This window comes from Ursus arctos, unplaced genomic scaffold (assembly GCF_023065955.2).
Source record: "Ursus arctos isolate Adak ecotype North America unplaced genomic scaffold, UrsArc2.0 scaffold_36, whole genome shotgun sequence".
Lineage (NCBI taxonomy): Eukaryota > Metazoa > Chordata > Mammalia > Carnivora > Ursidae > Ursus > Ursus arctos.
Genome location: NW_026623050.1, coordinates 26,863,674 through 26,884,882, shown reverse-complemented (window position 1 = coordinate 26,884,882; position 21,209 = coordinate 26,863,674). Strand labels below are relative to the sequence as shown.

Here is a 21,209-nt window from a genome sequence, read left to right as displayed (position 1 = left end):
AGCAAAGGATCCTGTAATCGCACTGTGGAGCCGGGACGGGTCATTAGGGAGGAGATTCTAGGTAGGAAGCACCGACAGACTAGCACCAGAAAGCAAAGGGATAAGCCTGAGATTAGGCAACAGTTGTACAAAGCCCTTCGGGTTCTCGGCCATCCCAGGGCTTGGTCCTGGCGACAGGTCTGTGCCAGGTCACACGATTACCTTCTTGGTGCCCAGAGGCCTCCTTGAGGTTTGGCCACGCAATCCTCCTATATGCTTGGCTGCGCAGTCCTATTTGGACAGCAGGCAGGAGGATAAGTATCATGAAGGACATGTTGAAATAGGCTTCACTTATTTTCACAGGCTAAGCGGGCTGAAAGCAACAAGAACGGGAGGGATCTCAGCATGCCAGCCCCATGCCTGCCCTCAGTCCTTCACCCACGTGGGCAGCACAGGTAGCAGAAAGGCCCACGGGGTCTGCTTCTGGCCCAGCCTTCCTGGCCACCAAACTCCCCGGGTGAGCCCGCTAACGTCCCGGGCTTTTGTTCCCTCACCTGTGAAACGGGACAGAACCTGCCATACTACCCAGGGCTGGTGGACCAAATGAAAAAGGTATGTGTGAACACATCTCAGAGTAGAAAGTGGCACGTGAATGCTGTGACAAGAGGTAGCTTGGTGAGGGGGAAACAGCAAAGGCTGTGATGCCCTGGGTTTGAATCCTGACTTTGCCATGTTTACTTATTTACTTACTTGAAACTTCACTTCTTCCAAAAAGTTATTTCCAGTGGCTTCCGCACTGACTCTTGTAGCTGTGTGCTCTTGGGCAATCTAACTAAGCTCCCTGAGTTTGCTAACCTGTGAAATGGGGAAGAACCAAGGGTTGTGCAGTTGTGAAGGTACCCGGGACAGCCCCCAACATGGATCTGATCCATGGTGTGGACTTGCTGAACAGCTCGCATGTTATTCTTTTCCATAGGTCCGTGCGGCAGCTAGGCCAGGCACTTAAAGGGGACAACAAAAGCAACAGACTCTACTGCCAATTTCCAGAACATTCTGTACTGCTGGAGGAACATCGGAAGAGGGAATGCATTTTTAAGATTGTATTGAAAAAGATAAGGGCTTTAAAAATGCTAACTTCTCAAAGTAACACTAAATTTCTCAGCAAATCTGACCAGCCCCCAGGGTGATCTGAGTTACCACCAACCAGTGTATATTATAAAGGAATGTTGCTCAGACATTCAACTTGGGGTTTTAAATTGGCAACTGCAGTAAAGCATGACTCGAACGTCAAGAAAAACCCTCAATTCCCTTCTTGCCCAAATGGGCATCGTCTCCTGGTTTTATGTCCTGGGGGAAACTGGAAGTCTGGCCTTTATGAAGTTTTGGATCAAATTTCAGTTGGAGGCGGTCTCAGAAACACTGATCATCTTCTTTACTGCCTTAAACTAAACAAAACATACACATTTTTCTCAGGCTTTTAAAACAATTACATCTGAAACCAGGTCAAATATCATTTGCCTGGGAGAGCTTGTGAACACTGAACAGGCAAGAGCGGATGTTAGCTGACAGGCTTTACAGTTTCTCCTTAAAAAGAAAAAAAAAAAAAAACATAGAAGGGAAAGAATCATGAGTGCAGAACAGAAACAGGACATCACTTTCCACCTACAGAAAGTGTGTCTCGGAGCGGAAAGTTTTAGAGAATTCTAGTGTGGACACCGTCTCATGTTTGGGAAGAGGCTGTGGGTTCTTGCCGCAGGCTTGCGACCAATGTTCCTGCCAGCTTTGAAGACACGCAGTATTACAAGTGGTCATGGCAGAGTTCCCTCCGAGACAAAGCTGTACTCACTAGATCTCCCCCACCAAGCATTTATATTTAGCACTGGTGGCTCACAGGATCTATAATTTCCTTCTTTTTAAAAGAGAACAGTGATCTTTGTGAAGTTGCCTGAGGGTTTTGACTTTGCCGAAGCAAGTTTTCACAGTGGCGTTAAGAGGAGTTTGAGTTTTCCACGGAAAAAGCAGCAGATAAAGCTCCTGCTTAGTGTTCAGAGGGCAGAGCTAGGGCTTCTCCTGTGATTGTCACATTCTGCAAAAGACCAAAACGCTGACTCGGCACGGCAGCCTGCGGGACGATAGCGAGCGAGCGGCTTCCTCCTCGCCCTGGATAGACATACTTGCACATGCTGTGATGTGGGGCCCTCTTGGAGAGAAAACTAATTCCACAGTCTTGAAATTAAAAAAAACCAAAAAACCAAAAAAACAACCTACATTGCTTTAGGGATCTCCCCAACCTTCTCAGTTTTCCCCTAAATATCTGTCTGGCAAATGCACACAAAGAATTTTCCTTAGCAAGGCACTGGTAATTGTATATTCTCCCTGCCCCTTTTTGCTCCAGGTCACACTGCTCTTGTGTCTGGAATGTAAAATACAACTTAAGACGCAATGGCGTAAAGGGAGAACCTTAATGAAAACGTCAGCTGCTACAAACGCAGGGCCAGGGACTCAAGTAATTTCGCGTGGGGTTTTCAGCCATACCTTTCCTTTCCTGGCTGCTCTGGCATTATTTTGTATTTTGCTTCACAGTCTGGGTTGTGGGAAGAAAATCTGCCTGTTTCACATGTGGGCTGGGGAGCTCCGAAGAACTCAGATGTGGGAAGGTCTCCCCAGATCATGGGTTCTCCACTCAGTAACTCAGGCCAGTCAACATCTGAACCAACCACATGGATTTAGATTCCATTTGTAAAGATTTCTGGACACAGAGATCCAAACCCTCTCCACAGCCTCTTTGTTTTTTAGTCCCGCAAAGCCTAACACTTCTTCCTGTTGTCCAGATTGCTCCTTCCTGTAACATAAGTTCCCTTAGGCTTGTTCAGGAAATTCAACATTTACACAGAATCCTGATTGGGGCCTGGGGGGGGCGGTTCCTTATGATTTTGCTTCCTGGGTAGTGACTTCACAGAGTCATTACAAACAGAACTATTCATGCTGCAGCCTAAATATTCAACCGTCCTAAAATCTCAAAGTGCAGGCACTGTTAGAGACCCACGTCATCCCATGCTAGATATATATGTATGCAAGTGCATACATATGAGACTCCTGTTTACATGCATTGTTATATGTTAGCAAGGGATTCTGTTTTGGGTCATTTCTGCATCATCTCCGGGAGTCTTTGTGAAGACATGCTTGGAATGGACTCCTGGCAGACAGCACGAAGTGGCCTGGGGACACGGACTGTCACTGCAAGGAGAAGGGAAGATCAGTCACAGCCACCCACCCCGACGCCCCGCTTCATTTAGGAATATCGTAAACAGGATTTGTGCTCAATACACGGCCTGCTGAATGTCACAGAAGGTAGTTACCTTCATCTTCCCAGCGTCCCTGCAATCTATTTCACTAGTCTTTATTCCAGATGGAGCTCTGTGTCTCTAAGGAGCCACGCGGTAGCTGGGCACGGGGCACCTTCCATGTGCTAACGATCGGGCATGGGCCGCTCCAGCCGGCCCACTTGCTTCCCAGGGGACCACTTCATTACTCAGGCCTATCAGACTGGGCTCTTAGAAAGTGGCCTCTGGGACCAAACTTTTGCCAAATTTGCCAATTTTTACCCCTACAAATATGGGTACAGGCCTTCTAAAGCAAAGTCTGTGTTTGGCGACAAAGGGAAGTGAGTTTAGGGAAGGCAGGCAGGTAATGAAGAGGAGCCCACAGGAGATGGGGGGGGCAGTTCCACCATAGTTGGGCAGGACTTTGTGTCACAGAAGTAGGCTACCCAGCCCTTTCTCAGACGGGGCCAAATAAATCCCATACTTGGCTCTTCCAATACTGCTGTGAGCCTTTGGAAAACAGGAAAATCACTGAGGAGGATGTGCTAAGCAAGAGGAAGATGCCAGGGTGTGTTCTGCTCTGGGAGTCAGGCGACCTGGCCGGACACTCTCAACAGAGGGCGTGTGCCTGAAAGCCCACCTCCCAGGGGGGACCCAGCTCTCCGCCTGCTGGCCTCAGAAAGGACAGTGAGCTCTGAGCACAGCCTGGGGCTACCGGATCTGAACTGGGGGGCTGGCAGGAGAGCAGTGGGAACTTATCAGGCCGGAATCTTCTAGGGGAGAGCTAAGCTATCAAGAACTCCCCGGGAGTGGGTACCAGTGTGCATGTGCTTCTTAAGACAGGGGCTTATGGTGGCAGACCTCCTCTGGCTCCGCCGTGGCTGCTGCCATCTGGCCCTGGAGAGCCAGGTGCCCATAGTCACTGGTCATTTGTGAAGCCAGTCCTCCCAACTCCTCCGGGTTAGTAACCGACTTAGTCATCTGGAAAAAGAAAACAAGCAAGACACAAACACACACACACATACACACACACACACACACACACACAGAAAAAAGCATGAGAACCATGTGTTAATACCACTGGAAGCCAAAGGGTTTCATTCACTTTTAAGCTCTGGACTTGCATTTGGGGTTGGAGAGGGCAATTCAAGCAAAGCCCATGCTGCGACGTGCACAACAGGCCAGCAGGTCCTGGCGGGGCCAGCGGGCGCCATGCGAGGCTCAGCAGGGCAGGCCCTCACGATCCACTCTGGGAGGTGAGCGCGGCAGTCCCAGCCCACCTGGCCCCACGGGTCACCATGAGACTTCCCCTGGGAATGCAGGGGACACGAGCCCCAAGCAGTGCCCATCCCTGGTCACATGCTGCTGCAGAGAGCTGAGCTGGTCCCTGGGAACATAGAAGCAGGTCCCACCCTGACAAGAGGGCATGAGGATAGGGCTGTTAGGGAAGTCATGACTGAGAAGTGATGGGTGAGCCCAATGTCTGGGGCGAAGATATTCAAAGAGAATACAGCTTTAAAATCAATTTGTGCCAAAGGATGACAAGGGTTCAGCTACAAATTTGGTTAGGAGTCCACTGTAGCCTAAACGGTCGAGCTCTGCCTTTTCTTTATCAGGGTATCTTCCACCTGCTTCATAGAAAAACTTACCTAAATTTATCCTACCTAGCTAACACACTAGTTTCTAGATTTTCTTTTTCCTCCAACAAAATGCCTCTTAGTGCTCCAAACAGCAGTTTTAACTGCTGCCCAGAAAGGTGTCCTTGTCCCTCCTGAATAAGAGGCTTCCCTCCTGCTGCACCTCTTCTCTCTCTCGGTGGCATTAGAAGACCCTGGCTTTAAAGGGCTTAAAAAAGATGCTTTAAATGGCTCCATATCCACAGAGGCTGGACAGGAATGTGTAGTCACCTAAGGCATGTTTACCAGGAAATGTCAGGCTTTCAGGTGTAGGCGTGGGTTCCCAAGGAACACATACTGAACCCCGAGAGAGAGGGAGGCTGGACCTAGAGCTGTTTCATTTGAGCCCTGCCACGTGGAACACAGCAATTCTGGGGCAACCTGACGTGGTGAAGTGGGACCCTTGCTAACTTAGGGCCCAGGCCAGCTAACCTAGGAGCAACCGTGCAGCCCCCGGCCAGGCCCCTGAAGACCATGGGCATCAAGGCTTAAGATGGGCCTGCTGAGAACTAGCCCAGGAGATGTCCCAGAAACACGAGGAGGCCACTCCAAATACTTTCATCTCCTGCTGCACTGTGCTCCCTGCTCAGAGGACTTGGCAGTGCAGGGCTGCCTGATCTGACCTCTGACCTGCCGGAGACCCCCGAGCAGAACCAGCTCTGGCCTGACTCCAGCTCTTTTACTCCGACGTGGGCACAGCTCCTATTCTCCTTCCCGGCCCGAATCCTTTTAAGCAACAATGAATCTGGCACAATTGTGGAGTTTCTAAGAAGGAGTAGTAGCAACCAGGGAAGCCTTTGTGGTCCAAGCCCAACCTCTAGTGGACAGAGGACTACATGACAGCATCATGCACCGGCCGGTGGGGTAGGAACCACGCCTCGGCTCAGTCTGGTCCCTCCAGCTGGGAGGCCACTGCGTCTCCCTACTCAGCCTCACGTGGCAGCAGCAGAGGCATCCTCCCAAATTTTATTCCGTGACATCTGAGCCTTCGAAGGTTAAGAGGAACTTTCTTACTATGTACTCCTATCTATTCTTTGAGGACACCATTTGTCATCTTTTGTACAATTTTTTAACCTATCAGGATAGCATTCTCTGTCTCTCGATGCCATTTTTATCTAAAGATGCATATAATACACTTCCGATGGCAATACATTTTAGGGGGAAAAAAAAAGAAGAAAGAAAAAAAGTTGAAAACTACCCCCAAAGGTTACATGCCTTTTGTTGTCAAGGAAACTGTCTTTATATAACCATGCTGTTTCATTTTGCCTCAAAGACTGGCATATCTTACTTAGTCCAAGGACTGTAACTTGATTCCATTGGACAATCTCTATTCCACTCCACATGTCTTCTCTTGTACTGTAACTTTATAAAAACACCTCAAGTCCTTTGTGAGGTGAATAGGTTTTTTTTTTCCCCTTCCTCTTACCTCCAACTTCCTTCTCATTTTCTCTCCCTCCTTTGCTCCCCTGTCCTCATGCCCAAGTCTCAATGATCTGTAATTACCTCTTGCAGTTTTTCCATGAAATGAGAGCTCCAGCAGACGGGGGTGTCTAGACCACAGGCCACCAGAGAGACCACAGATAAAGGACGGAGCTGGGGCCCAGAAGGAACCAGAAACACGGGATAGTCTCTGTCCGACACAGACCCCGATGTGAAGACTCAGTGGTGGTAGTGGTGGACACCAGCCCAACTGACAGTGGGTGGGGCAGCTCTTTTCCTCTTACCATTTCCTGAGCTGTCACCGCAATGGCTTTGGAATATTTAACCACAGTCGTCTGATAGTCGACAAATGTTCCCTTTGGTTCTGGAGGAGTGCCTTCATCCAGCTACAGCAGAGAGAAAAAGAACCCACATGTCAGGAGAGGACAGTTGAAGTGTGGGCTGTATTGATTAGAATCGGGAACTTTGAAAAATGGAGATGCCCACAGAATTTCTTTGGTTGAGAGTCAACAGCATCCCCCAGCTTTGGTGATAAGGACTTTAACAGAGATGCAAAGACGGCAGTCGGGGTACACAGGCCTCGTCTGAGAGGAGAGGGAGGGCATGCCAGAGGTACGACATTTCTGCCAAGTCTTATCAGGGACATCCGCGACATACAAAAAGGGAGGGAAGGGGTTCCAACAAGTGCATTAGAGTTCAAGCACATGGCGGTGGGCATGAGCCAGACACTTCTAGGGAAGCCCAGAATGGCAGAAGACGAGCTGGGAGAGGAGGCAGAATGTAAATCGTGAAGGCCTTCCCCAGGAATGGTTTATACCCTGGAACCCTTGCTTCTGATCCAAGTTGGGGACAACAAGTGAGTGGAAGCAGTAGGAATAGTTTGTTGCTCATCAGACCCTGAGAGCAATAGGAATTGAGAGATGGGAGAGATCACTGTGGAGGGCAGAGCTGGAGCAAGTGGGACAGTGGCTCCGTCCCTCGAAGGGTTGGGGGCATATTGGTTCAGAAGACTTGTATTTGAGATCTGGTTCCATGGTTTACGAATGGGTCTCAAGCTGGTTGCTTAAATTCTGAGTCTCAGGTCCTTGACTGGAAACTTCCTAGCATCAGAAGATTGTAGTACACATCAACTGAGATCATACCTGGCCAAGAGCTATGTGAAGGAAGAGGAGATGACGACCAGGATGATGAAGATGATGATAATGTCAATGATGACTGTGATGAAGAAAAAAGCAATCCATCTTCTTCATCATCATCATCATCATTACTGTTACCATTGATTGCTCAATGGTATTCCACGTGAAGAGACAAAATAAGGAGAAATGAATACAGGAAGAGTGAGGATAGTGAAGAGAAGAGGGGGCTGCTGAGAGCAGTGGGAATGAAGCTGAGCTGTCTGATGAAGAACCTTGATATCATGAGTATGGTGGGATCTGGAGTACACAATGACATATTTGAGAAGAGCTTCCTGGCAGTTCTCTGCCAGACAGTTTGCAGTCGGGGCAGAGACTAGGGGCCAAGAGGGCACTTAGGTGATGTTAGATGGAGTCTTCAATAAGAGCTCCATGTCGCAAGCAGGCGCTAACTACAATATGAGCCCAAGGAACGTCTCACTGCAGCCTCTGCGTGATGTGGCCGCACAGTTCAGGAATGTAATGTCCACCAACGCCTTGACACAGACTCCAGGCTAGATTTTTCTAGGTTTCTTCATCAGGGATATAGCTGCTGCCAATTATCTCCAACACACTACGGGGGTCCTGCTGGTCAAATGCGGACTGAATTGTAGGCTCATTAACTCAGTGCAAACTGACTGGGCTTCTTCTAAGTGTCCAGCAATGTGCAGGGAGACTTCACATGAGCCGTGGCCTAACTGCAAACACACCAGGAACTGGAGCTGAAGGGCAGCTTAGAACACAACCTGCCAGTCTGAAGACAATGAGAAAGGGAAGAACAAACTGGTCAATTTTTTTGGATTTCAAATTTATTTAGTTCAAAGAACTTTCCTTTGTTCTGAGATTATAGCTTTCCTACTTTTTTTGAGGGGGATGTTAACATGACCTTTCTTAGATGAAATAGTAGTGATGCAGACAGCAGGGTTTTTGTTTCTTTAACCTCCTCCCCTGGTCAGAAAGAAGAAAAAACCATCATAACCACCAACACCAAACAGTCCAAACAAAAAAGCAAACAAAGAAAAGGTAGTGGGTCACAAAATCCCCAAGACTGAGAACCACTAACCCCAGTGAATAGGGAAACCAAGGTTCAGAGAACTGGAGTGATATGTCCAAGGTCACCCAGAAACCTGATTACTTCATATTAAACCATCAATTCCCAAACCTTCTGGTGCTTAGAGAATTCCAGGAAGAACCTTCACAGCAGAAGCACCGGAAGTGGCACAAATTCCATCCAAGTTAGACTCAGCTTTGGGTACGCTCCTTTTTTCTGCCAGTCACTCCATGCCTTTGAGAATTTCAGACAACGATGCTAACAGTATATCAATGTAACCAAATAACCGAAACTCAGGAAATGCCCTATTTCTAACACTTTACCACTTAGGGTCTCAAAGGCCCTGGGATATCATTTAATACAAAGTGCACAGCAATGGTAGGCTGGGGTAGGCTGAACAGAGGGAGAATGGGAAAGAGGCCCTGGGTAGAACCTTGGGTGTCAGGTCTGGGTGGACAGGAGTTTAGGGTTACCAACAAAGCCCCCACTGTGTACTCTGCAGAATGGAGGGAAGAATCCCTTTGTTCCTGGCCTCTGTGGCTCTTGTCATTAGCAATTCCTAATTTTTGCTACCAGGTAATGCCAGACTTCTTTCCCAGCCCTTCCAAAAGAGTCAAGAGCATCCTGGGCTGAGTGAGAGAGCAGCTGTCACACCACTGACATCAGACAGTACAAGAGCTGCTTTCTTTACTGAAAATCCGTCTTGCAATACAAGGCTCAGCGGCTATCAAACAAAGACTTCAAGAGCCTGACTTCCACATTCCGGAGATTTATGGAACTGTTCCCTATCGCTAGAGTCATTTGGAAAAATACCTTCTCCTAGGAAGAAAACGGTTATCGCTTGATTTTCTAATTTGTATTGAGAAACCTTGAGCTCCATTATTTAATATCCTTGGTAGAAACATGGCTTACTTTCGAAGCTCTGGTACTCTGATGTCCAGAAAAACCAAACACACCCATTGAGACTTCCCCAAAGGCTTTAGAAAGAGGGGGAATTTCACTCATTTTCTGCCAAACTGTCCATATTTGAGGCACGAGGAGCCCACGGCAGAAATTACCGGAGTGACCCAACAAGGCACGTCTGGGGTGTCTAAAGGAGTCCCGGCACCCCCGCCCGGCTTGTGACTCTCTCAATCTGATAATGACTGCGTAATGAATGTTTAAGGGGAATCATCCTAATTATAGTTTCAGGCTGTCACCTCTTTATGGAGATACGAACCAACCAATCTTCTCTAAATTAGCAATTAAAGACCACTTATTATCCTGAAAAACCATAATAATGTATTCACAATCTGACAATGGATATTTCAAAACACGGACGAAATCTAAAATTCTTGGCTGTGCTATCACAGAATGAAAATCAGATGTTGATGAACAATTGTTAATTTAATGACAGTCAAACTGACACAACTAGCGAAGGGTTCCTTGAGGACAGAGCAGGAGATAGTCTCCAGTCACACTTCTCTACTGATCCAACCCAACCAAGGGTCACTAGAGGAGAAACGACTGTCCTGTTATCTTCTACGCCCGTTGCCTGCAAGAGTTCACTATGGGCTTTCACACATACCACGTAGGTGGTTTCTGCATCTGGCTACCAAAACCACGGGGGAGATTTAAAAAATCCAGATTCCTGGGGAGCCTGGGAAGCTCAGTCAGTTAAGCGTCTGCTTTCAGCTCAGCGGTGAGTCTGCGTCTCCCTCTCCCTCTGCCTGCTGCCCCCCCCACCGCCGCTTGTGCTCTGTCAAATAAATAAATAAAATCTTAAAAAAAAAATCCAGATATTCCTTGGCCTAATTCCACAGAGATTTCAGTTGATCGGGACTGGGGTAGGGCCTAGGAATGTGCTCCCCAAGATTCCAAAGGAGCCATTCCGAAGACCAGCCCTTGGGAATCCCTTCATTATTTCACTTTGGAGTTTGTTCCCCACAATAACTCGAGGAGGGAAACAGGGAGGTAAATACCTACTTCCATTTGATAAGTGAAGGAACCAATGATACCTTCTCCATCTCCATTACTTCTCCCGTGTGTAAAACTGGAAGACAGGGTGAGAGTGGCTTCCAAAAGTAATGAATGAATAATCAAGAATGAGTAACAAGTTGAACAGAGGACAGATGTATGTACATTGATCAAAACCCTCAGAAAAAGAGTCACTGGCCACTGGTCACTGGTCCACTGGTATTCACTTTGTCTGACTGCTCCTTAGAGAAAAGCACCTGGGGACCATGTCTGAGGGAAACTGAGAAGGAACTGGGGTCAAGGGGTTAAGGTGAGCATCTGGGCGCCCAGGCCTACCTTGCTCATGGCCTCTGCAATGGCGTCGACCATGCCTCCCACCAGCCCCACTTCACTGGCGGCTTCATTCAGTGTCACCATGATGTCATCAACAGCCTCCTTCATGAGCTGGGCGGCCTCCGTGATAGCATCGTGGGTGTGCTGGGCCTGAGAGGGGAAAGCGGAAAGGGGACTGTGAGGGGTTTCCATAAGCACAGGAAAATGGTGCTCGGTCTCCTCGGAAAATCACTTCACTTCTTTTAGGTATAACTTTAAAAAAGCACAACACAAAACTATATCCCCATTATGGAGCACAACAGTGATTCTGAATTTTTCCTTTTCTTCTGTTGGTACGTTTGTTTGCAAAATCACCACAAATCAGAAAGAGAAGTAGAAAAAGATGTCTTTTTACAATCAAAAGGAAAAATAAAATTGCAATATCAATTGCAATTGGGAGAAAGAGAATGTCATTGATTCCCAAAGACACAAGCTTACAGGTTTAGTTAAAAAAAAAAAAACGAAACAAACCTAATATAAAGGGAAAAACATGTTCATGACAACAGCACTTCTCCTCAAAGCTGTCGAACACTCTAGAATTCCCTTCCTGCAAATAAGGTTGGATTATGGAAACGTAGGGACATAGAGGAGAAATACATCCGCAGAAAGAGGAACAGCCTTTGCAATTATGTCACAGATTACACTGCCATGAGGGTGGAGGGACGAGTGAGCAAAGTTCTTCAGGGACAGACGTTCTGCAGGCAAAGTCTCGAGCGCTCACAAGCTTCCTTTGACTGTAACTCGGAGGCGCTCCAACACCTGCTGGAGTCTCACGTGCATGTCAAGCACAGAGGAGGTGCCGGGTAAATGAATGAGTGACCAGGTGAAACAATGGTAGGGCCAGGCTCCCCGAAAAACACCTCCAGTGGTAGCAAGATGCAGGAGGAGGAGCCAAAGTCCTGCCATCAGAAAAACAGGGTTCTAGCTCTGGTTCTACCTCTTATTAGCTAAGTGGGGTCCTGGGTGTGGCTTCCTCAGCACAGTGGGAATGACTGTAACAATGCTATAGAGTAGAATTCTAACGAGATGATATGGATGCATGCGTCATATATTTATAATAAGGGCAGTCTAGGCGCACCTGACTGGTTCAGTCGGTTAAGTGTCTGTCTGCCTTCAGCTCAGGTCATGATCCCAGGGTCCTGGGATTGAGCCCCACATCCAGCTCCCTGCGCAGCAGGGAGTCTGCTTCTCCCTCTGCCCCTCCCCCTGTTCATGCGCTCTCTCTCTTTCAAATAAATGAAATCTTAAAGAAAATAAAGAATAGGCTAGTCGTAGATGCCTGAGCCTAGGGAAGCTTGGCCTAGGGTCAGGTAGTCAGCATCAGATCGTGCTTCTCCGGGCACCAGGGGCCCCCCATGCAGTGGCCACAGCTGCCCTGATGCGCCTCAGGGGAGACGACCCTTCCCAAGGCCCAAGAAATTGCACCTTCCCTCCGGTGGATGAGACGGTAAGGAGGCCAGCGAGGGTAGGTCAATGTAACTTTTATGACTGGCTAACGGGAAGAGAAGAATTAGAAGAGGAGGCTGTGGGAGCTGCAGGAACTGTCTGTGTGTGTGGAACCGAAAGCCGCGGCACACAAGAGGAGGTCTTCCAAAATGACACATGACGAGAAGTGAAGTATGCGGATCATGGCTGGTGACCTCGAGGCAACTGTGTCGGGATGCAAACGCTGATTGATCATTACGACTAAAATGAACTCACAAGTTAACAGTGACAAATAGCCTTGAGGAAGGAAGATCCTTGACTCTTTTTGCACCTTGGACGGGGAGTCGCTTTCTGGACTTCTTCCCTCCACCCCCTTCCCTGGCAGCCTCCTCAGGGCTCCACCTTCTCCCCCTCGGCCTGCAGCAGCTGGTTCTATCATGTTCTCCTCCTCCTTCACCCTTTGTCCCATGCAAATCCTAGCCCTCTTTCAAGGCCCAGCCTAAATACCATCTCCTCCAGCAGCCCTCCTTGGATGGCTCTGTCCTCATGCTCTCATTGGCTTTCCTTTGGATTCCTGCAGACCTGAGGAGCGACTCTGGAGTCAGAGAGTCATTGAGAGGTGAAGGCCTCAGAGAAAAGGATCTGGGGAAAGTGAGGCTCAATACTGGAACACGATACGGCTTCTGCCCGGCTTGCTCTCAGGACATGTGCCTGTGAAGTCCTCGGCCTCTGTGTAAGGAGGTTGGCTGTCTTGAGGCTGTGCGCTGGGCAGACTGCATGGTGAGACCACACAGAGGTACAAAGGGCTCTCCAAGGAGCCCCAGGCCCTGAACAGGTCAGTGATTTCAGCTCAAGCACCAGATCCGGGAGTGACCGCACCTCAGGTCACTCAAGCCCCGGTCACCACCTCGCTGAGGTCAGTGGATCTGCAGATCGACCAGAGATCATTCTCAGATGGTGCTTTTTAAGTCACTAAGTTTTAGGACGGCTTGTTTGCAGCAACAGCTCACTGCGACAGCCCTCAAGAAGGGCTCCGAAGCCAGCCTTGGGGTCAGAGAGGACTTCTCAGAGGAGGTGTCCGGGTTGAAGTTGAGACCAGCCTCCAGCAGAGTTGATGGGCTGAGGAGGGGAGAAAAGGGAGAGTGTGCCGGGCAGAGGACACAGGCTGTACAAAGGTCTGGAGGCAGGAAGGCTGTGGACTGTGAAGATTAGCTGACAAGTGCGCTGTATGGGAAGTGTCTAGCACGGTGCCTGCCACACAGCTCCTGCCCCCTTCCATTACCTCTCCATCAATCCGGCCCCTCCCCAACTAGGCTGCATGCTCCTTGCCAACAGTTGGCTTTGCTTCCCTCTAGAAGCACAGCATTCGCAGGAAATGAAGGGTTTGATCAAGTCACCGGGGTGGGGGGGGGGCGCTAATGTAAAGGGTGAGACATTCATTCTTACTTTCACAAGTGTTTCTCTTTTCTTTTTACAAGGATAACCTTCACAGGCTGTTGGTGCAATTTCTCCCCTGGAGAGGCTTGTTTAGAAGTAAATGGAACCGTCTGTTTCTGTGCTGCCAACCAGGCGTGGACGGCAGAGCTGAGGGCAGAGACAGGGCTCATGGGGAGTCAGAACAGGCCCTGGCCCTCCCTCCCTGCCCTTGAGTCATTGGCTGGGCTCGCGCATGCTGCACTGACCTGCTCCAGCTCTCCTGACTGGACCAGGAAAACCCAGTGGCATTCAGGTGGACGCAGGCAAGGTGCCAAGGGCCAGTGTATACTCCAGAGTGCAAGAGCCAGCCTACGGGCCCAATGTGATTCTCAAACCAGCTGCAAAATCTCTGTTCTTGTGTCTTGGGTCAGGTATTTTAGCGTCTGACAGACAATGCTTCATCCTAGGTGACAGGCAGGGAACCTGGCACGACAACAGATATCAAAGCCCAGAAGAGTAGGAAGAGTGGCCAGCTGCTGCCACTCCCGAGGGCTCCTCTGTGCCAGGCGCTGTGCTCAGCACTGCCCTGCGCATCCCACTCCTCCTCACAGCCCACCGGAGGGCGAGAGCCGGACAACGTGCCTGCCAGGGACCCCCCTGACAGTCGCCGTCTGAAAATGGGAGCTGAAGCATGAAATCTTATGGATCTGGTGGCTGACCAAGGCCCCCGACTGGCCGGCCATCTGCTAAACTGATGCCACTGGTCAAAAGGAAATGGAGCAGATGGCCAGATCAGGTCAAATTTCTCAGTGCCACTGAAAAAACAAACCTTAATCTAGGGACTATGCCACCTATCAAGGGAAGTTTCAGCCTCTCCCCTCCAACAGGGTGCTTTTAAACAAGGTGACGGCACCCAAGTACCATGTGGCAAAGGCAAGGGGCCTCAGGACTTGCTACCACTCCCAAAGTTGGCTGCCCCCCCCGCCCCCCGCATTCAGTGCTTGCTGCCAGATGAGCCCAACCCTAGGAGCTCACCCAGTGTGAAATGGTCAAACATTTGGCTGATTTTTGTTCTAGGTTCTTAGGAGGGAGCCTTTAAGTGCTTAGCATTTCCCAAGTGATCAAGGAGTGCCTCTGTGCTTCATGGTGGGCCCCCTGGACCACACATTAGTTTAGGTTAAGAAGGGGACTCACGGCCTGTAGGCAGTTTCAGGATGGGAGCTGGCCATGCTGGAGAGACCAACCATGTGATAAGAGGGTTGTGGCTTTGAGCCACCTAGTACCAGCCTGACCTCAGGGCACATGAGGGGCTACAGACAGGATCACTGATCATATGACTAGATGCAATCCATCCACCTACATAATGAAATTCCAGTAAAACTCTGGGCAGCAAAGCCGGAGTGAGCTTCCTCGGCTGGTGATGCACAGCCCTAAGCTGAGAGGGTGACACATTTGGGACATGTTTAGGAGGCCGGCAGACCTCACCTTCTGCCTCTCTTCTTTCGGCTGGTTTGTAGCCTTTATAATACAAAGGTAATAGTAAGTAGAGCAATTTCCCGAGGCATTCTAGAAAACTACTGAACCTGAGGGGGTAGAGGGAACCCACTGACTTTGGAGCCACCTGGTCAGAGTGAGGATGACCTGGGAACCCTGGAGCTTATGGTTGGTGCCGGAACTGAGGGTAATGCCCTTAACCTGGGAAATCTGACCTGACGCCAGGTAGCCAGCGTCAGAATTACGCTGCTCCAGGCGCTGGGGGCCTCCCGCCACGCAGTGGCCACAGCTGCCCTGACGCATCTCAGGGGGTGACGACCCTTCCCAAGGCCCAAGCAATTGCACCTTCCCTTTGGCGGATGAGACGGTAAGGATGCCAGCGAGGGAAGGTCAATGGTAACTCTTTGACTGGCTAACTAGAAGAGAAGAATTCGAAGCGGCAGCTGTGGGAGCCCCAGGAATGGCTCGGTCTGTGGAACTGAAAGCCACGGGAATCCAGAAGAGCTCTTCCACACGACCTCTGATGAGCTGTGCATTGGTCAGACCACGGGTGGCTGTTGTGAGGATGTCAGCATGCACAGCCCTCTCTCTTAGGGATGTGATGGAAGAAACTGGTAATTTAGGTTGATGGCTGATTTCATGGTACAGAGAAGGTAAAACACCAAATGTGCAGATTGCTTGCTTTTGATGATGGAAGTCTGAAAGGTGACATTTCCTGCACATTGCCCTCTCAAGAGAGCACCTCATACAAATATTGATGAAAACGGTAAAATTGGAAGGTGTGTGTTTCTCTAAATCTCACTTCAAATAAGATGATCACCAGTGGCACAAAAATGTCAGCAATTCTGCATGCTCCTATTCAAGCCGAGTGCACGTTTCTGGGCAGAAGTGAGTGCTGCTGGCCAGGCGTCTGCTATCCCATATTGGCGGAGGAAGGTACAAGAGGCAGGTTGTGGGGGCGGCAGCAGTAAATCACAAGACTGCTCTCCGAACTCCCTGGAAAATGTAAAGGACGCTTTCTCCACACTGGGGCATCCAAACCTACAAAAACACATCCTTGCTCTTGGCTGTCCCAGAAACGATTACCTTCCCATCTGCTCGTGCGAGGAGTTCTCTAGGCCTGCTCCCCTTCGCTCTGCATACTTAAGTCACAGACCCTTAATGGGTCAGCTGAGAGTCTGTGAAGCCTCCTCCAATTACCCCGAGCCTCTCCCAGGGCCGCGTCCTCCAACTCCAATGGCAAACCTCATCTCTGTCACACGGCCGCATCCAAATCGCACTCGCCGGCCACCTGAGCACACGAGTTTAGACACCCAAGACACAGTAGGCGCTCAGTTAAGGCATGCTTAAAAGCCCACCAGCAATCTGGGAAGTGGGAGTCAGAAGGCTCAACAATGAGGTCGTTCTTTTAGATTCTGGAGGGGCTCCTTGTTACTGCCCCTCACAGCACAACACGGGAGAAATATCAGACTCCGTTCTTTTTTGGAAACATGTCTGAAGTCTACTTCCAAGGGAGCCTCATTTCTGTATTATACTGCTTCAACTACAAAGCCCAGTAAAGCAGGCATAGACATCACAGGAATCTGGAAAATGGGAGAAGGCCATGGGGCGGGGGGGACACAAGTCAATGTTAGCAGAAGGGTAAAAACCAACTAATAATTAGAACTGCCCAGCAGTGCACAGGGCTGGGTATCTCCTGCAGGAGAAGCAGGAGGGGCCCTTCAAGGAGGACATAGGAGGGAGCTGGGTGGGGCAGAGGTGAGTGTGGAAGGGGGCTCAGTGGGGCAAGGGTGAGGGGAGCCAGCAAACGCCTCGTGATCACAGGACTCATTAACACCAGGCTCTGGGGCTGTCACGTTCTTCCTTTTTTTTTAAATACCTAGTGTGTCAGGCACATTATCTCAATCAATCTCTGTAACGACCCCTGAGAGGTATTCATTATTAACCCCACTGTTTACATGAGGAAGCAAAGAAATGAAGTAATTTGCTAGCAAGAGGCAGAACTGGGATTTGAACCCAATTATGCTGGACTCCAAAGCTTATCCTCTTTTCCACCACGTCAGAGCCACTGATGATCATTTAACTGCATGTCCTCTGCAGACACAGACACACGACATCTAAGACCGAGCAAGTAACACCTAGGAAATATTGGCCCAAAGAACAGCACCCAAGGTGATTACGTCTGTGCACAAAGCCTCTTATGAAAGGACCTAACACCCAGCTTGTAGCGTCCTAAGCATTCTTTGTGATGAGGCTGTCGGGGTCTGCACAGAGCACAGGCTGAACGCAGGATGCCAGGGAGGGGAGAGACACATATACCCGTCCTGCCTCCGCCAATGCTTGAGGCCAGTCACTGGAAACTGTCCCACTCTCGTGTCCAGCCACCATTCCCAAGCACAGGATGTCGTGTAAAGCTTCCAGTGCTGACTATACACGCTCCCGACTCTGAGTTTCTTGGTACAAAACAATTCCACAAGGAGCTCTGAACTTGCAGTCCAAAGAGATGTGCTATTATCTTAAAAACCCAGAAAACTCCTAATTGGAATTATTCTGCTGGGAGTGAAATCTTCTCAGGTTGGGTTGGAGCCATGTGGCTCTCAGCCCTGAAGAAAAGACAACCCAGAGCTGGATCTGGAAGGCGAGTCCTGGCCCCGCCCCCCCTCCCTGAACTGTGGCAGGTGCAAAGGGGGCTGGGCCAACTCACGGCCCCTATCACTCAGCTATTAGTCAGAAGGGCATTCTTATTCTTCTTGTTCAACCTCACCATTTCAGCAACAAGCCTTTTTTCTTTCCAGAAGACTGAGAACAACCTGAGGGTGCTGGCTGGCTCTCAATATTTTTAGCAGCTTAAGAATTAGGCTGTTAATAGTTGCCAGATACATGGCTGGAAAAACTGAACACAGAAAATGCAAGCCTAAGACATTATTCACGCTGCTACCAGAGCAGTGTTTCTCAACTCTGGATGGGTTGTAAGTCCCTACTACTTACAATAAAGCCCAAACGCCTTGAAGTGTAGGAGAGGAGAGCTGTCACAACACAGCCCAGTCTATCTTCCCCCTGGTCGTTCCCACTCTCTGTGCATTCCACGCGCATCAGACTGCACGCTATTCTCCAAAGATACCACAATCCTTCTATAACCCTACGCACATCTTTGCATATCCTGCTCCTTCTTGCTAGCATGCGAGTCACCCTTGTGTGACAAATAATTTCTTTTTTTGAGACCGACCAGCTACATGTGGCCTCTTGCTTGCAACTCTGCTTGACCTCACTCCAGCCCTTGCTTCGGGCCGTTGGCCTATGTCTCCATACGGTGCAGGCTCAGTCCTGACTCCACACCCACCTCTCCTGTGATGTGGAACAACTTACTTAAGCAGTCTCAGTTCCCACATCTGTACAACGGGAACCTTCTTACACCACAGGATTTTTATGAAAATTAAGTATCAAGAGGGTATAAGGTATAAGAGGGGACACAGAACCAGCACTCAGTAGCTGTGAGCTCTAAGAGTATTATTTTGTGACTCTGACTCTTACTCTAGAGTCTTCTCTGCTGTACCAAGTTATTGATGTGAAGACCTTGGAGCTGCAACAAAGCACACTAAAAAGAACACGTACGTAATAGGGATTCCTATAGCTCGTAGGCAAGTATCCCACACAAACCGTTCCAGCCCGTGTTCCCACGGCACAGGCTGCTTAGGTGAGGACCCAGGAAGTTCAGATGGACTACGTGGAGGCACCTGTTAGAAGGTACCTCTCTCAAGGCACCAGAGCCCGGGGGGAACTTAAGGCACAAGATGGTTTCACAAGCAAAACAATCACCCGGACACCAGTATCATTCCCGAGAGAAGGTGTCACTGTCTTTGGCCACTTCAAGGGGCTGGGTGACAAGCACATCAGGCTGAGGAAATGCTCCACCTGCAAACCAGTAAGGGAGATTTTCATAGGAAACTGCTGATTGAAGACACAGAAACACATGCCATGGGTGACCTTGACCCACGTTTTGCTTTGAACTTGAGGACCAGGAATGGAAGTGATATTCACTGGAAAGCAACCGAGCTCTGCTTTGCACAAGCTGGGTGTCAACACTGAGCAGGTGCCTGGCAGGTATTGATTTTTATTCCTGCACTAACCACACAATGCTTTTCTTTCCCAAGGATGCTTGCCTACATATTCTGTCATGGAAAAAATAACAAAAAGGCTTAATTATGTATATTTCTTCATGTTCCCCTTAAAGATCCCTAGGAAGGCCGATCGAAGATTATTTCCCACCTTTGAGCAGAAAGTCACATACTATCAACCAAGAGCTGGAGGAATTTTCCTTGGAGGGACTCAATATTGAGGAATATCTGATGGCTTCCCAGTGGCCCTAGCTGAGTCCCTGGGATCCTGAACGGTACCTTGGGGTTTCCTCCACCTTCTTTGGCCGCATACAACATCTGCAGGGCAGATTCCGCGAGCGTCTTGGTCTGGTCCAGCACTGTCATCTGCTGCTGATGGTCCAGAATCTTGGAGGCGACACCAACTGCAGCTAAGATCAGGGGCTCAAAGTAGCTTGCTAGCTGTGTCACCTTTCAAGACAAAAAAGCCACAGGTGCAGCATGTAAATCATGGAAATCCACGTATCTCCTTTAGGGGCCCCACTAGCGGGGAGGGGACTGGGACAGGGATGGAATGACACCCAGGAAGAGGCAGACTTGCTGAACTTCACTTTGCTTTTGTCACAGGTTTAAATTTACTTTTGGTTTTTTTCTATGATTAACTCCACCATCCTAAGTTATAGTCATCATGTTAGACATGAGACCCTCAGACCTTCCTCATCACTCAATTTTACTTTTAAAACTACTTGCTTGTTAATGAACCCTCGCTTGGATTTTACTTCCTCTGGGGAGCTCTTTGTCTTGTCTCTCATCATGGCAGAAGCACTGAGAAATTTGTTCTGTGATCCAGGGTTGGGTGTGAGAATTCTACAAATTTTAACTTCATCAACAGCAAAGCTTTCGAAAGAACCAAAGATGAGCATCTTATGAACACAGAAGGAACGGGGACGGGGAGGGGCAGGGGAACAGGGCCACTGAGAGATGCAGCCTGAGAGCAAAGGCTTTCCAGGAAGCCAATCCGACTGCCCTCTGCGCCAAGCATGTCGACCTAATGTGCATTTGCAGTAAAAGCAAATATAGGATTTCACATCGGTGTAGATGTTCTATTCGTGGTCAGTCCAGCCTGGGAGAAGAGAAAAGCCCCTCCAGATGGCTAACCACCGTTCTCGCTTAGGGCTCCCCAGCAGGTGATGCCACGGTGCCTCTGTGCTCAGGGGAGCACACTGGCTGGGCGGGGTCACATGTCACAGACATTTCTTGGGCACATCCCACACGCCAGGCTTTCTGCTACAGGCTGACCATGCTTCGTCTAATCCCCACAACAATTCCATGAGCTACACACAAACGAAGAAACCGAGGCTTCGGTGGGGGAAGTAATTTTTCAACCCCAAGCAGCCACGATGTGGAGCTCTGACAGGAAGCAGGTATCCTAGTCCACAGCCCAGGCTCGCACCTTTCACTGCACCACCCATGACTTCTCAATTTCAGTCCAGCTCCACTATGGTTTTAATATTGATTTTAGCAGTTTATTGTCTGGTATTTGTTTGCTGCTCTGTGAAGTATTTAGAATAAAGTCCACGCATAATACAGTCAGACCCATCTACCCAGCATCCAGAACGTCAGCTCTTAATATTGGCTGTACTCGCTGCAGAGACCACCAGCCATGCCCGCTCAGATACAGCCCAATGACCCTGATCACGCGCTTACGTTCCACCCCCCATTGTGCGTGACGATTCCTAATTGCTGAGTTATTTCCAGCAAGTGTAGTTAAGTTCAAACCTTTAGCCAGCAATTTCCCTTAATACTTCTTC

At 49.3% G+C, this 21,209-nt stretch overlaps 1 protein-coding gene across 19 annotated transcripts in view; it reads right to left on the bottom strand.

The window, feature by feature from the left end:
- Positions 1–21,209, bottom strand: part of TLN2 (talin 2) — a 416,400-nt gene that overhangs the window by 52,438 nt on the left and 342,753 nt on the right. For 18 of the 19 annotated variants that reach the window (XM_057306201.1, XM_048219866.2, XM_048219865.2 and 15 more), the window contains 4 exons: positions 19,699–19,869; positions 10,934–11,080; positions 6,703–6,804; positions 4,164–4,283 (listed from right to left, as the gene is read on the bottom strand). In XM_057306201.1, the coding sequence (XP_057162184.1) occupies positions 4,164–4,283; positions 6,703–6,804; positions 10,934–11,080; positions 19,699–19,869 (540 nt within the window). The remainder of the gene's footprint in view (positions 1–4,163; positions 4,284–6,702; positions 6,805–10,933; positions 11,081–19,698; positions 19,870–21,209) is intronic. The other variant, XM_048219880.2, reaches the window with a different exon arrangement.